This window comes from Panthera onca, chromosome A1, assembly GCF_046562875.1.
Source record: "Panthera onca isolate mPanOnc1 chromosome A1, mPanOnc1 haplotype 2, whole genome shotgun sequence".
In the NCBI taxonomy this organism is placed as follows: domain Eukaryota; kingdom Metazoa; phylum Chordata; class Mammalia; order Carnivora; family Felidae; genus Panthera; species Panthera onca.
The window spans coordinates 80949566-80966549 of NC_138339.1; the positions used below are offsets into that span (position 1 = coordinate 80949566).

The following is a 16984-nucleotide window of genomic DNA, read 5'->3' on the forward strand; positions in this document are numbered from 1 at the left end:
GTAGAAAAAAGAAATGTAAATTACTCAAATTCCTGTCAATCAAAACAGCTACTTTCAGTTATTTTTCTATTCTTGTGTAAATAAAAAAAATATGCACCATGTTATAAATACAGTATATAAGTGAAATTGTAATTCCTTCATCTTTTTTTTTAACCTAACATAAACACTTTTCTTCACTAAATGTTCTTTGAAGCATGGTGTTCAAGATACCTCAGTTACTACATCTGTGTGGTAACTTCACCAATTCATTACTGCTGTATGTTTGTTTCTCTCCCAGTTTGTCATTATTATAAATACAGTGATGAAGATCCTTGTGCCATCATGTACACCTCTGATTATGCACTTGAAACAAATTCTCAGACTGGGAATTTCTAGATAAAAAAGGATGAATTGTTTTTCTTATTCAAGGCTCTCAGTTATTTTCCATTTTAAAACACCATTTATGTTTTTGTTAAAGGAAGAGTTTAATCATATAGATTTACAATTTCATAATTTTGAAGTTTTCAAATATTTGAAGAAAATTTATATAAGAAGTCAAAATCAAGCCTCCTTCTTAAAATACACACACAGACACCCCTAACATGCTAATTTAGAAAGACAAAATCAACAATGTATCATCATTGCTAAAGCTAGAAATATTTTATCCCATCACTTTTTGAACATTACCATAGCAAAGAATTTCCTCCTTTTAACCACTGGGTGTCCCCTGAACTATGTTTTTAGCATTCAGGCCAATACCACTACACCTAACATGTATCTCTGCAAACTCTTGTCCCTATAGCTGGTCCTAAGAACCTTCATTATCTTCTAAATGCACTATTTTAAAATCCATTAGTCATTCAGCTTCCTATTTAGCTTTCATTATTCAGTGGAATAGATGCTTGGTTTCAGATTTTCCAGAGTCTACCCATCTTTTAAGAAAGCACAAAAAAAGCCAGTCACAAAATTACATTCAATGAAGCAATGGTTAACCCAAGTACTAAGTGAAACCAAAATTGGAATGTGAATATAAAAGTACTTGAACTATCAATTTCCTATAAAAGAAATGTTTTTCTTCAAAGTTGCATCTGCAGATTTCAGAGTGCTATATCTCTGGAATGTACTTAAGTCCAAAAATTCTGCTCTTGAGCTCCAATTAGACTATGTAGGAATGGACTGACTTGATTTACAAAAGAAAGAATCCAGGGATGCTAACCTTAATGTAAATAACCAACCAAAAAGCCTGATGTCCTAATGATTAAGATAAACATATGTTTAGAATTCACTCCTGAGTTCTTTCCAAATATTGTCTTTCTTACTTATACTACTCAATTAACAAGTGAATCTATTTACCTATAAACAACTGGCAAACAATCCAAGAAATCTGTAACATGTGATGCATCTAGGCCACACTTAACTCTTTTTGTATAAGTGAACACTGATTTCAACTTTTTTTGCTTTACTGATGTTCATTACATAAATCCATGTACATTGAAGAGTCATCAGTGCAGAATCTCCACTTACTCAGCACCCTCCCAATCATAAAAGAGACAGCTCCAACAATATCCCCATCTCCAATCCAGGGTCTTTCCACAGCCCCCATAATTCTGCAATTACCAGCCTAGACCCTTTTTCCAGTCTTCCCATTAATGACACTGCAACACCCAGGTCCCCCTACCTATTAATTGCTTTTTCTTTGACCTGTTCACTGATTTCTCCTTCCTACCCCCCTTCCCCCCCAACACAGGCATTTATCAACATCTGCTTTTGGTTTCTCTCCTCTTTCTCTGGACACTCTTTTCTTCAATGATTTCAAACAAGAATTTTGGCACTGAGGGTTAGAAAGGAAGATAAAATGGGAGCTTGAGCAATTTCAAAGGATATATTTTGAAACAGTTTATGATGAAGAAGACTGAACTAATATGTAATCTAAAGGAATCATTAAACAAAGAGGAAAAGAGAGAAGGAATAGCTCCCTAGACAAGGTCCTATGAAAATTAGAGAAAAACACGGTTAGTACTTGCTCCAACCAAAGGCACCCACATGATTCAATGACTCTTAGAAACTTCAGCACTCTTAATGTGCTTCAGTCACGCTATCTCCAGAACATGACAGAGAACAGTAGGTCCAAGGGCCAGGGTGGAAAGATTATCTACAAAGAAAAAAAAGAAAGAAAGAAAGAAAGAAAGAAAGAAAGAAAGAAAGAAAGGGAGGGAGGAAAGAAGGAAGGAAAGAAGGAAGGAAGGAAGGAAGGAAGGAAGGAAGGAAGGAAGGAAGGAAACAGAAAACAAGAAACAAATGCTTATGTGTGCCAAGCACTGTGCTATGCACTCTATAAGAATTATCTTGGGGCACCTGGGTGGCTCAGTTGGTTAAGCTCCTGACTCTTGATTTTGGCTCAGATTATGATCTCACAGGAGTGAGACTGAGCCCTGTGGTGGGCTCCCCACTAGGAGTGGAGCCTGCTTGGGATTCTCTCTCTCTCTTTCTCCCTCTGCCCCTCCCCTGCTTACACACTCTCTCTCTCTTAAAAAAAAAATAATAATAATTAAAAAAAAAAAAGAATTATTTCAGTGTAACTCAAAATGTACTCAGAAGACCAGTGACATAAGAGTCACCTGAAGTAATTGGTAAAAACAAAACAAAAATTAGGAATAGAGTTTTTAAAAATTTTTTATGATACTAACACACTGCTCTATACATTTACTAAGCATTCTGTAATAATGCTGACTGAAACATAAAAGACTTGATGACATCAACTTTCCTTTAGGTTTTGCTTTCACAAATGAACTGTTTTTAAAATAATAAAATAAATATAAAATAAAATATAAAATAATAAAATATATAAAATATAATATATAATATATATTATTATATATAATATATATTACAAAATATATAAAATTTAAAATAAAAATAAGCTATGATGCACATTTTTGTATGATAAAATGTTGCTGACTTTATGACAAGAATCATACATTTGCAGCCCTCAGATGAAACTGGTTATTTTGCTATGAGCATGATTTCAGGTTATTGTCCCTTTTCAATCAGTCATGCCATTATCTTTGAGAAGCTAATAAAATCTAAAGAGAAGAATGAAAACAAACATATAATTTAAAACAGTATATTTCAGGAATAATATTTAATCAATTGTCCATCAGGTTTCCAGGACTTATGATTTACTCTGAAGCCAGTAAATTTACCTTCCATTCAATTCCTTTGATATTTTGTTAACATTTGATTGCAATTCCATATGCTATAAGGTACAACTTTTCAGAGACAATTTTTGTGAGACCTAAGGTCTTCGATAATTAGGCTCATAAATTCAAAGCACAATAATGAAAGGCATACTATCACTATATGATACAATGTTGATACATTTATGTGCCCACTTATAAAGGCAAAGTACTTACTGTTTTTTACTAGCCTTTCCCTATCCAATGACATAACAATTTGTATATCACAGATGCTTGATTTAAAAGCACGTTATTTTCATATTATTTATTAAAAGTGTATCCTTAGCTTCTGATAAAACAATTCATTGAATGATGATGCATAAGGTCTCTACTTTATAGCTATTGGCATATGTTCTGGGTGCTACATATAGTATGGTGTTGTTTTTTAAACAAAACAGCTACTAAGCTTAATTAACTACCAAACTTTCTTCCTTTTTTAATGGGAAAGGCTCTGCAATATATAATAGACAAAAGATTTTGCATCCTGTCCCATCCCATAGTTAGAAATCAATAAGATAATGATTTTTATTGCCATGAGGGCTAAACCAAAATAAAAGCAATAATTAAATAAGACATTCCCAGGAAAAAAATTAATAAAGAGAAACAGATAAATACATACATCCTGGCAATTTTTTTTAAATTGTAAGGACAACAACAAAATTGTATATGCACTAAGACAGGAAAAAAAGAATTTCTAAAAATAAGTTAAAATTAGGCTTCCCCACACATCTCTACAGCACAGAAAGCCAGACAATCTTGGAGCAACATGTATAGAATTTTGAGGGAACAGAATTGCTCACCAAGGATGTTGTACAATTTTGTATTTATTTCTTGTGTGAAGCCAGCACAAAAGCATGTTCAGAAAATCACCATTCGTGCTCCCTCCCTGAAAAAATTATGTTTAAAAATATTCCAGTCAATGAAGACATGAATTGAAATTTAGAACTAAAAACGAAAATGAGGAAACTGCAGTCCAAGAGAATTTCTGGAGCTTCCCTTAGAGAGTTTTTAACCTGCCAAATCAGCCGCAGTTGGATTCTGGGCTGGCTGCTGGAGTATGGCTCTCCCACTGAGCCAGGTAGGATTGAGCTCGGGGCACTTTGACTTTGCCTCTTTCTTGGCACTGGGACATGAGCTTGTGCAGCCACAGTCAACTCCCCACAATTATCATGGATTTTTTTGTCATGACCGATAATCCCTTAAAACAATATATGCTGTACTACTCTTCCAGAATTTGCTAACAACAGCTAAATCACTTGCTTGTGAGAACACTGTCCCCGAAGACTTTTTAAAGGTGTTGCTCCCTCAAAAACAAAGCACTACATAAAGACTAGGTTAAATGCCCTAATAAAATGCCAAGATACCTGAATAATGATTTTCTTAAAACCTACACGATGACGACTCTTTTTAACTAGAAAAAATTGATCTCTCACAAAGCACATTATTTATCCTTTTCTAGGCCCTACTAATGATTTTCATTGTTATCTCTGCTTAAACATAATATATACACAGAGAAAAATCATATAGGGATATACGCCAAGATGGAAGTAGTGGCCATGTCTGTAGGTGCTAGAATGGTAGATGATGGTATTTTTTCTTTAAAGTCTTCACTATTTTCTTGGAGCATCTGGGTGGATTAGTCATTTAAGTGTCTGCTCTAGATCTCGGCTCAGGTCATAACCTCATGGTTTGTGAGTTTAAGCTCCACACTGGGGTCCATGCTCAAAGTGGGGAGGCTGTTTGGGGTTCTCTCTCTCCCTCCCTCTCTCTCTGTTCCTCCCCTGCTCATGTGCTCTTTCTCTTGGAATAAATAAACTTAAAAAAATCCTCTTCAGTATTTTCTCAATTTTCTTCAATGATTATGTTTTAGCTGTATTAAAAAGTTGCTAAAATCAGCAAATCATATATTAAGTATGAACATGCAACATTATCACATTAATTTAAGAATACACAGAAAATTTTATACCAATACTTATAAATAAGTGGTAGACTACGTAACGCTGTTTTTCACAAGTACACATTGTCTTTGTGATTAAAAAAAAGACTAATTTCATTAAGAGGAACAGTGTAAAAAATGCTGGGAGTCATTTAATACTTTATGCATTTTAGAAGGAGGAAAGGTAAATACTGAGAAAAGAATCCCACATATCTTTTCCTCTAAGGCACGATTTCTATCCTGTTTATACCTCCCTTTGTACCCATAAAAATATATCTATTATTAAATTTGGGTTCTTATAATTGGCTCTAAAAGATTGTGCCCATCTTATGCTTTAAATTCCATTCCTCAGGCCTTCACTGACATATGTTGCACAAATGATCATACTCCCCCAGTGTGGCCAGATGTGTTAGTCAAATACTATACATAGATTTGACTGCAGGTTTGGAAAGGCTTCTTTGTTCCAGTGTTTTTAAAGGGGCTCATGTTAAGTTTTCCCATTTTTCCTTTTCCTGCTCTAGTCATTTTACCTTTGGTTAATTAATCCATTCAACTTTTAGTTTTGTAACTCCTTTACATTTGAGGAGCTCTTAGCCAGTTCATAATGACTGGTATAAAGAAGTAAGTGAATATGTTCTAGACACTTACTCTAGTCCAGTCTCAAGCATCTGTATTGGAAACGCAACACGACAAATGATTTTTTGGTTGTAAGATTCTGTTAAAATTGCTGCCAACTTCTTAGGATAACTTAGTGGCTATGTAGGGGTCAAATTCCAACCAAGTAAAAACCATTTATGATTGCAGGAGAGAAAGAGCTCTAAAATTCACACAGAGCATTCATCCCTAGGTATTTTTACATATGACAATATAACAGTGGTTCTTACCTAACCCTAATCATTTTGCTCCTGGTTATATCTTCCCAAAGTCCTCCTATGTACCCTTTTTCTTGCACCTCCAAAAAAAATGCATCAAAGTGATAAAGGGAGAAAGAAAACAAATGCAGAGAAGTATCCTTAAGCATAGAAAGCACACTTTCAAACTGACTTTGTTTCAAAGGCCTGGGTTTGTCTGTAGAAGCCTAGCCTACATGTTTGCATATGCTTAGGGACATGTTGTTTAACCTTTGGAAGTATATACTAGTCTGAAAATGGATTACCAAAACCCAAACTAAGCTTCTGGATTTCACTTCTTGTTCAAAAGAGCAGTGGTAAGAAAATATTTGGGAGAAAGGATTAGTTTGAGGAAATCTTTCTCTGGTAATTTTGAGAAGGAAAGAGAATGGTAACCAATCATGGATGGTAGGCAGGATAGATAACATATCCAAATCGCACATGGTGTTATAACTGAATACAAAGGCTAAAATAATGCCTAATACTAGATAGTTTCCTTGAATTGTCTCCAGGCCCACAATATCTCACCAATGACTTATCTGTATGTAACATAAAGAATTAGAGATTCCCTGGAGACATATCCTATTGGAAATATATCTTGACTACCAAGTCATCCCAACTCACAGGTCTGTCTACCCTATCAAACAGATATGGACTGAATTCGGTGGGATAATAAACAATCTTCAGTCTCAGACCATATGAATTACTACAGTGATTTATGCCAAAGGAGCAAGGAAAAGCCTCCGTCCTCTCTTCAGTTCTGCTGGCGGGGACAGAGCACAACAGATCAGTATGTCCAGGCTCAGCACAAGAAGAGCTATAAACCTGAATTTCTCAGAAATATTTTGAAACAATGTCAGAATTCCTTGAATTGCTGATAAAGAGAAGAAAAATCCCTTCTTCCTTTTCTTGAGATAGAAGTTCAGCCTTTTGGTTTCGAATTTAAAGTATAGTCTGCCTCTACTAACACAGAAATCACGAATTGTCCCCTGGCTACATTTTAAGAGGGCTCCTTATTAGTTTTCTCAAGCCCCTTATAAATATGGGAATAAGGTACTTTATAGTCAAGGTGTTACATATAAAACAACCCTAATACTGTGCTAGCAGATGTTGTCTAAACCAACAATGCCTGTACATTCAAGATGTAATATTTAAGCTCTCAAGTAATAACATATTTAGTGAGAATACTCCTATAAGACCTAGTCTACTATTCACTTGACCACATTAGAAAAGATTTCCCTTTTCAAGTAAATAGGTTACTCTTAATTAATATTAATAGAGAATAACATCCAAAATCATTATTTCCTAGTATGGAGAATAAAGAAGCACTACTGTTTTCAGATAGGAAATCATTTAATAGATATCTTACCTGGGAAGATACTTAAAAGGTAGGGTAGATAAGGGAACTTAATGACACTCTGTAGTAATTTTCATGCTAGTAAAGGGAGAAAATGTGGTTTTTCATAAGGGAATTTATTTTTTAACAATTTAACAAAGAAACAGGATAAAATCTAAATAAATGTTTACTCTTATTGTTTAATTTTAAAGAAACAGTTGCCCTGCATGGCAAACTTCATTACAAATCTGCTCATTAATAATCTAAATTATATTTTCAAGGATATTAGTAAGACAATGACAGTAGAAAGTAGAGCGAACCTTAGTGCAGAATCCATAGCAGTTTCTATTCATAACAATCTCTTCCTATATTGGATATATTGAAACATATTAAATATTTCAAAACTGCAGGAAGAAGAGGAGCAAAATTTTTGAAACCATGTTGCTAACATAGAGAAAAATATAACGATCACTGTATGCTTTCTGGTTTTCCATGTACCATTTAGGACTTGGCTGTTTTACCAAATGGAAATGACAGTGACAATTCCTATCAAATGAAGATGAGCGTATCTATTGAGATCTAAAATGTAAAAAGTAGCAAAAGGGAGGCACATCCAGTGCCCTTTGGAAGGACAGCACATTCACAGGTCCTTTCTCCATGGAGAAGTTGGCCAGTGTTGAAAGGCCACATAATGGTGTGTCATTCAGTGGAAGGAGAAATTCACAAGCTCAAAAACAACCATCTCAAAGTGGAAAGATTTGGTGTTACTAGTGTTTCCATACAATTGAGCCAAATAAAATAGACCTTCTCTTTTCCTTTTGTTTATGAACCTGAATAACAGATTAATCTAGGCTATCACTGTTCTTCTTTCATAGTGTATTCTCATGAAAAAAGATTTCCTTTTCCACTAGAGCATTTGGTTTCCTCCTCTAAATCTGCCATGTTCACCAACAAAACATTTAAGGTTCAGCAATTCCTATAGGGAAAATACCTTCAATAACTGGGTTCTAGTTCTAAATAGAAACAATTTCTAAATATTCTTTTTCCAGGAAAAGAATTCTTATTAATTCTTAATTCTTATTAATTTGTAATGATTTTCACTTACATTCTTGAATCAAATCTTAATTCAGATTAAATCTGCCAAAATTCCAGTAGGAACTCTTTGCAACCTCATTATGTGTGTCAAGATAGAATTCACAATTAAAAGCAAGAGAAAAGCAAAGCCCAGTACTGCAGAAATTACCTCATCTGATCCTTTCTTTTCTCCTGACTTTGAAGGTGATCCACTGGTTTTTTCACCGGCATGCTATAAAAACATAAAAAGGAAGAAAGATAATGTTTAAAATAAGGAGGTGTTACAAGATAATGTAATAGTGACTTTACTCCTGAAGGGCTAAATATGTATACTGTACAAACAAGGACCCCTTTAATCTTCCTTCTGAAAATGTTGATAATTCCACACTGACATGGGTGGCTTTGAAAAATCAAGAGAAGCTACAGACATTCATTTGGGATGTAGAAAGTCAGTCTATAATTAACCAGACATAGATCTGATGGTGATTCTAAGGCGGCATCTCGTCTCCTACAAAATGCCTCACTTAATTTTAAAGCCCAAATTGCCAGTGTGGGAGACATGTGGTTCCTCATGGAGATGTGATGTCTAAGGACCATGTTGAGTCTAAAACCATACTTAAGCCTCAGTTCAGCATGGGCTCGACAGACGACCATAGCTTCCAAATCTACCATCACTTCTGATGGTTCTTGGGAATTACCCAGAGTTCTTCTAGCTGAGTACTCACAAATGCAGGAAGATAAACCCTGAAGGGTAAAGACCATACCTGCAACTTCTATTTATTATGGCTTTGGAATTTCATTATGTCCAGACACAGAATTATTTTTCTCACCAGGACAAATGAATGAAATGAATGAAATGAATTTCCTTTTTCTCACCAGAACAAATGAATGAAAAATAAGTATTTTTATGTGTTACATAAAACTTTCAAGTAGCTTACAGCCTCATTTGTTTTGATAATAAGATAAAATAAGCCACAAAATTTATTGGATTTTTTTGAGAAATAAAAAACAAACAAACAAACAAACAAACAAACATATGTTCCTGAAAAGGGTTACAAAGAATTGTTTCACTTCTTGTACATTGTGGGATATGCAAGAAAGTGGGGGAAAAGAACCTCACTAAATATAAGAAAATAAAAGCTTACCATTGGGTTCAATCCTGACCACCTTCAGTTAAACCAAAATATAAAACCCATGACAGTCCCTAGAGCAGAATCATAACCTGAATATGTAAGTCAATGAAATTATTTGAAGAAGAGTGGCAGCAACAGTAATATTAATGTTAATAATTTATATTATATTATGTATAATAATTAATAATTTATATATTTTTTATTTTTTTTTATTTTTTTAACGTTTATTTATTTTTGAGACAGAGAGAGACAGAGCATGAATGGGGGAGGGTCAGAGAGAGAGGGAGACACAGAATCCGAAACAGGCTCCAGGCTCTGAGCTGTCAGCACAGAGCCCAACACGGGGCTCGAACTCACGGACCGCGAGATCATGACCTGAGCCGAAGTCGGCTGCTTAACCGACTGAGCCACCCAGGCGCCCCTATATTTTTTATTATCTACTTTAACACACACTCTTATTTCATACAAAATAGAAGCTCATGTGATTTTTGGTATACGAAAAACTAAGAATAAGAAGAATTCAGTGAGCTTTTCACAAGGACCCATAACCAGTAAATGGGAAAAGTTTGCAAAGCAGCTTTTCTGACTTATAATATATTGCTTGTCACTATACCATGCTAAATAGAATAAGGTAATATTTCCTTTAGTCATATCAACATATATTTTAATGTTTTAAAAAGCCCAAGAAATATCAGACACATGGAAGAAATCTTGCATTAAGTGTTCTCTGTACACAGGGCACCTGGGTGGCTCAGTCAGTTAAGCGCCCAACATCAGCTCAGGTCACTATCTCACAGTCTGTGATTTCAAGCCCTGTGTTGGGCTCTGTGCTGACAGCTTAGAGCCTGGAGCCTGCTTTGGATTCTGTGTCTCCCTCTCTCTTTGTCCTTCCCCCACTTGTTTTCTCTCTCTCTCTCTCTCTCTCTCTCTCAAAAATAAATAAACATTAAAGAAAAGAGTTTTTGTATGAAAAACTAGGAGTAAATTGCTTTCTTGTGTGGAAAATTGTCCCCAAAATGTAGCACCATCACGGATCAGGGGGTGGAATCCACTGAAAAGCAGCCAGCCTGCAAGAGTTTGGTGAATGAAGCCCTGTTTCACCATGATGTCCTAGTCTAGTGTTTGTCTATCTACAGTTGAGGGCAATCAGTATTGAGTAGTTAATGAATCTTGGGAGAAAAAACATCTAAAAGCCCACATATATATCAATGCTAAATGGTAAATGACAAATTTTAGAAGATTCCTGAAGGCCTGACTAGAGGGAAGAATCATTCACCATTTGCAGATAGAATTTAAGAGGGATAGATCTATAATGACAGATTTACCCAATTTGTCTCCTTCCAGAATTGGTAAATCCAGTGTTTTAGTGAACGTGCTGCATGCGTCATTTACTCTTCAAGAGGTATTAGTATTCTACTTTACAAACAAAAAAACTAAAAACTTAAAGAGTCAGTTGCTTTTGTCTGGTAGAAGTCTCCATGCTCTCCTCAAGGACCCCTCTGCTTCCTGCTCATGTGGCAAATATATATTATGATATGTTACCCTACAGTAAATGTTCAGATAGCCCTTTGTCTCTACATTTTAGGTATATAGATGTTTTTCCTTAAATTTTTTTTAAAGGGTCCCTGGCTGGCTCAGTCCATAGAGCATGTGATTCTTGATCTCAGGGTTATGAGTTCATTGGGCATAGAAATTACTTAAAAAAAACCAAAAAACAAACAAACAAAAAAAAGGGAATGCAAATAAATAAATATAAGAAAAAGTTTAAAAAGTCATTTTCTGGGGGTGTTTCAAAATTTCATTCTTCTGGATTAATCAGCACTATCAATCACTTGTTTCCATTTAAACACTCAAAATTCTACAAATTATGTAGGCTCCAAATAGTTTGGGAGTGGTATATGTTATGAATACTTTTTCAAATGCTCAGTTATAAGGACAACTTATAAAAATTATGTTCTATAAGAACTGGTATTTCATGACTTCAAAAGAAGTATTTGCTGTCAGTAGGAAGCTTTTTTTTTTTTTTTTTTACAATACACAGAAGTATACTGACATAAAAAACACAATCAAATGGCAATATTTTTAAGGAACTTTATGGATTATATTTTCCCAGTTTCTTTGTTTTCTTTTTAACCCCACTTTTTAGTATATATATTTTTTTTTTCAGTTGATTTATTTATTTTGAAAGAGACAGAGACAACATCAGTGTGGAGGGGAGAAGAGAGAGAAGGAGAGAAAGAATCCCAAGCAGGCTCCGTGCTGTCAGCATAAAGCGTGACATGGGGCTTGAACCCACGAAACTGGGAGATCATGACACTAGCCAAAACCGAGAGACGGATGCTTAATGGACTGAGCCACCCAGGCACCCCTATTGTAAATTTTTTCTAACAGAAAGAAAAGTTAAAAGAATAATACAATGAGTGCCAATATTCTTACTACTAAATCTATGACTATTAACATTGTTCCTATATTTTGCAATATTTGCATATATTACAAACAGATCTATCTACCTGGATTTGTATATGTACCTGTATTTGAGAGTAAATTGCGGATATCCTGAAACTTTATCCATAAGCATTTCATTAAGCATCTCCTTAAACTGAAGAATTTTCCCCAAGTAACTCCAATATCATTGTTACTCCAAGAGAATTAACAAAAATTACCTAACATCATTTAATTTCTAGTAAATACCAACCTTATGAATGAACCATTTCTCTGATCATTCCTTGGGGCTTATTGAATATTCATCAGTCTATTAATGATGTAAAATCAGTTATATCTTTTCACTGTGAGATATTCAAAGTGCATGATTTTTTATGTTTATTTTATTTTTTTTTAATTTTAGAGAGGAAAGCAACAGTGGTGCAAAGAGATAGAGGAAGAGAGAGAGAAAATCTCAAGCAGTTTGCATGTTCAATGAAGACCCAATACAGGGGCGGATCCCAAGACCCTGGGATCATGGCCTAAGCCTGAACTCAAGAGTTGGACACTCAACAGACTGAGCCACCCAGGTGCCCCTAATTTTTTTTTTTTAACATGAACATAGTTAACACACAAAGTGCCTCATTATTTAATCCATGGCATAACTGAGCACTTCCTACACAACTGAGCTGGTAGAATGAAATATGTCAGATTCCATCCAGCATAGGAACCTACCTGCAGCAAGGTCTTTCTAAGAGAGAAGAGAGAAGGTTTTGTCCACTACCTCACGCAGTAGGTGGGGTAGGGAGAGGTGAAAGAAGCACGGAGAAGGGAAGTACTGACAGGTCTGGAATGAGAACTGAAACCACAAAACTGATAAATCCAGGGAGGACTTTTCTATATGAGGAGAAGGAAAAGAACATGTTCTAAGCACCTACTTACTCTGTGGCTAGCCCATTGCTAGCCATTTCCCCTAAGCGATCCCCTGCACTCCCCTCAGCAACTCCAGAGGTATACACTGTCACCTCATTTTATGGATAAAGAAATAGACGATCTGAAAGGTGAAGTCCTCCTCCATCATACCACATATCCAGATTATAGTCTATCGCCCAGAGACTGTGCTACTCTGGATCTAGTGAAAAGCTAGGTGAGATCTTAAGACCCACATCAACAAAGTCTCAATCCAATGCTCTGAAATGAAAACAACAAACCAAAACAGAACTTCCCTATTCTGAAAGTGGTTTGCTTTATAAAATGGATCAAAGAGGCCAGTATGTAAATTCAGTCCTGTATTAGGAGCTGGAGGCCAAAGACAGGAAGAGCAGGATGCCAACTCTCATGCAGTAGAAATTCACTGGGAGAACAAAGCTGCAGAAGATAGGACACTCAGGGAGTTAGGATGAAAGAGATGGTATGTGCAGCAGGAGTTGAGAAGCAGGGAGAAAGCAGATAAGGGACTTCACTGTCTTCCCCCCAAAAGGAATAATTTTCCAAACTGTTTTCACCCCCATGGATCACTGCGTATTTGGCAAGTACAGCGGTCCTCTATCCTCATTGGAGGGTACAGCATTTATAGGCTTAAAATCTTCAGCCATAGCAAAGCCAAAACCTGTCCGGAAATCAACAAGATCCAGGAGCAGTAAGGCTGGCAGCCTGTGGGCTCACCCCAGTGAGGATGTGTGCTAGTGAGCATCTGGGCACCCTCCCTATGCTGCCCACATACACTCTGACAGACACACAGTCAAGGGCATACATAATGGAGAAGAAAATAAGGGCAAACTTATACACATACATAAAGGAAGAAGGAAGATAGAAAAAATCGGAGCTTCTGCAAATGCAAACCCAGGTGAGAGTGCCCAATGCTAGTGTGCTTCTGAAATGTTTTTGCTTTAATTTAAAAAACAAAAAAACAAAACAAAAACAAAACAAAAAAAGACAAAGTTTTCTTTTAGGGTGACAAAAACATTCTAAAATTAAATTGAAGTGATTCTTGTACCACTCTGTGAATATACTTAAAAATACTGAGTTATAGGTTTTAATGGATGAATTTATGGTTTGTGAATTATACCTGAATAAAATTGTTTTAAAAAACAGTAAAGGTTATTTGAAAACAACTGGAAAGTTTGTCTTTTTCTACTTGGAGGCAAGGCCATACAGATCAATATTTGCAGGTCCAGTGATAGCTGTAGACAAATCATGAAGCAATAAGAGGTTATCTTGATGCCCTCTGGACTGCCCTCCTACTCAGAGCTCAGCTCTCTCACTGCACTACCATTGCATATGGTAAGAAAAGCTGGTTTTCAGGCCCTTCAGAGGATCAGAAAGCCTTCATTTAGTAGTGGGTCTCATCCTTCAGTGTGGGTCACAAGCACCTGGGACACTTGGAAACATTCATGCCAGAGTGCAGGAAATTAATTTGTCTATAGTGGGGCCAGAGCACAGATATATTTCTCTAAAATTTCCTAGCTGATCTGAATATGCAGCTAGGATTCGAGACCACTGGTTTTGAGAGGAGATTTGTGGACACCATGACAGGAAGCAGACGGTTCTGCTCTTCAAATCACCCCACTGAGTTGGCACCCATGGGGAGCTTCCCCTGGTCACGAAGGTTGGGGCAGCTCTGGGGCTCTGATTGGTCAACGAAGGAGCGCAGTGCCCTGTGTTCACACCAGCCTTCCTGACTAATTCTGAGCCTTGCCCTGTTTATGGTACATTGTACCTTCGTATCTGCACATTAGTCTCTATTTTCTTAGTAAAACAAACAAATTAGCCCCTTATTTGATACTCTCTTGCTTACTGATTCCTTCATAAATGTCTATTTTGCCTTCCCAACCAGATGGTAAACTATATTCTTATTTTTCTGGTCCTGTGGTAGGGGTGTGACAAATAATTCTTGATTGAATGAATGTATTTCCAAAGAGCTCTAAATATTCCCTGAGAAGTATTTTTGCTCTGTTCAGGTTAATAAACTAGACAAAAGAGAAAGAAGCCCCACCCCACCCCCCAAAAATAGCTTGAAAAATTAACAATGTATAAATTGATATTTCTTGCAAAATCCCTTAAAATCCATTCTTGTATGTATTCTGCTTGCTAAAACAAGCAGAAGGACCAAGATGTAAAGCTGGTTTTGCTTTAAAACCATCTCCCTGGAGCAATGCTAGACTTATTTGCCCTTAGGTGAATTCCTTGCCCAGAATTCCTTGCTCCCACTGCTCCTGCTCTCCCTGCTACCTCTACCAGGGATATTTGGGATGAAAGGCCTCAGGCTTGGGAGGCAGGGGTAGGAGACTGGAGGTGGTAAGTGGTATTTCCTCCTCCTTTCTGCCTCTGGGAGCCTCTGTAGTAGTGTTTCCTGCAGAATCAGCCAGCTGCGGTTCCAGTTTGCCCAGGGCAATCCAGCTCCCCCCCAGTCTGCCCTGCCTAGAAATGATAGCAGCTTCCTGAAATTTCTAATCTCTGGGTGGCTTCACCCTCCCCAGTTGGCTTCCCAGACTCTTCTGTTACCTGGGTAACCAGTTCCCTGCATTCCATTCTCTGACAAACTCTGATGGGACAGATGAAGTGTGAATGTGAAAGGCTCTGTGATCCTGGGCAAAATAATTTAACCTTTTTGTTTTCTACTTATAAAATGAAGCTAATAGTACTTGGCCCACGGGCTGACATATTTCTCAAACAAGTTGATGTTAATGAGGAGCCTGGCCCATTGCCTAGTTCCTTTTAGAATACAGTAACAGTTATTCCACTCCCTTGTTTTTCTCTGGCAACAACCTGATTGTACTGAATTATGAAATAGTAAAATGAATAAGAGACATAAGCAAAGGTTTAAAGGTTTCATTTTCTAAGGCTGTAAATGTTAGAGCAGAGAATTTAGTCTTCTATTTTTCATAAGTATAAAGTAACCAGGTTCATCTGATATATTTATATTTAGTATTTTGTCTCTTATGGTTGTATATTAATCTCACATTTCTATATTATATCTATGGAAACAAAGTACACAGGGAATAGAGAATTCATTTTCCAAATAATCTACACCAAGTCAGTCACAGGCATGATACTTCAATGTGCAATTCCCCATGTTTTAAAATAGTTTGGAAGGAAGAGATGTGTGTGTGTGTGTGTGTGTGTGTGTGTGTGTGTGTGTGTGTGTGTGTGTTTGGTGTGCTGGTGGGGCTGGGAGCTAAATAAAGGAAGAGTAGCACAATATTACAATTTTTATAATGACTGAAGATGAAGGGGTATATAAACAGTTGACTGTATTATCCTCTCTTATGTGATAAAAAGTTTTGAAGAAGTTAGAATCCTCTTATCTAAAGCATATGTATCTCCCTAGAGTCACCCAAAGGCATTTCACTGGGTTTTCATACTGAAAACTCCAAACTCAAAGAGTAATAGAATAGAGTTTATTTATTGAAAAAGAATCAGTGAGTAGCCACCATGTGCTAAGTGCTATAGGGAGAATAATTACTTAAGAAATATAAGTAAATAAAATGTCTGGCTTTTCATACATATATTCCTGCTCCTCTAAAAACATGTGCTATTAGCTTAATCTTCTTTGGGATTATCATATAAAAGACACATATTAAGGACGCATATTAAGTATGGCTAGAATTCTGAAATCTCAATGTTTCACTTAAACTCCATGTATGCTTTCCCCTACCATTTTAACATTATCATGGATATGCCAAGATGACACTGTTATGGCCACAGCTCTTTCTGTCGGGTTTTCAGAGGTAGCATGAATTTTGAATTTTCTCTAAATCAAAGAAGATGTCACGAAAATTTCAATAGTTACTTTGTTGCTTGTGTAGTAGTCATTAGGATGCACTTGTAATTTTTATCTACAAGAAATGCAAGAGAATTGAACTGAATACATACAATGCTATATATTCAAGTGGACATACTTAAGTTGAATGGGGATTTACTTATTTACTTACTTTTTTAAAGTTTATTTATTTATTTTTATAGAGAGAGCACACAAG

At 36.2% G+C, this 16984-nt stretch overlaps 1 protein-coding gene and 1 long non-coding RNA gene across 6 annotated transcripts in view; both read right to left on the reverse strand.

Moving 5' to 3' along the window:
• CAST (calpastatin) overlaps positions 1-16984 on the reverse strand; it is a 108284-nt gene that overhangs the window by 85802 nt on the left and 5498 nt on the right. For all 5 annotated transcript variants that reach the window (XM_060635334.3, XM_060635333.3, XM_081796446.1 and 2 more), the window contains exon 2: positions 8621-8683. In XM_060635334.3, the coding sequence (XP_060491317.2) occupies positions 8621-8683 (63 nt within the window). The remainder of the gene's footprint in view (positions 1-8620; positions 8684-16984) is intronic.
• Positions 11740-16984, reverse strand: part of LOC144616611 (uncharacterized) — a 7667-nt gene continuing 2422 nt past the window's right edge. Inside the window, exon 2 of the long non-coding RNA XR_013555944.2 lies at positions 11740-16984. This exon is cut by the window's right edge and continues 107 nt beyond it. This is a non-coding gene — a long non-coding RNA (uncharacterized LOC144616611).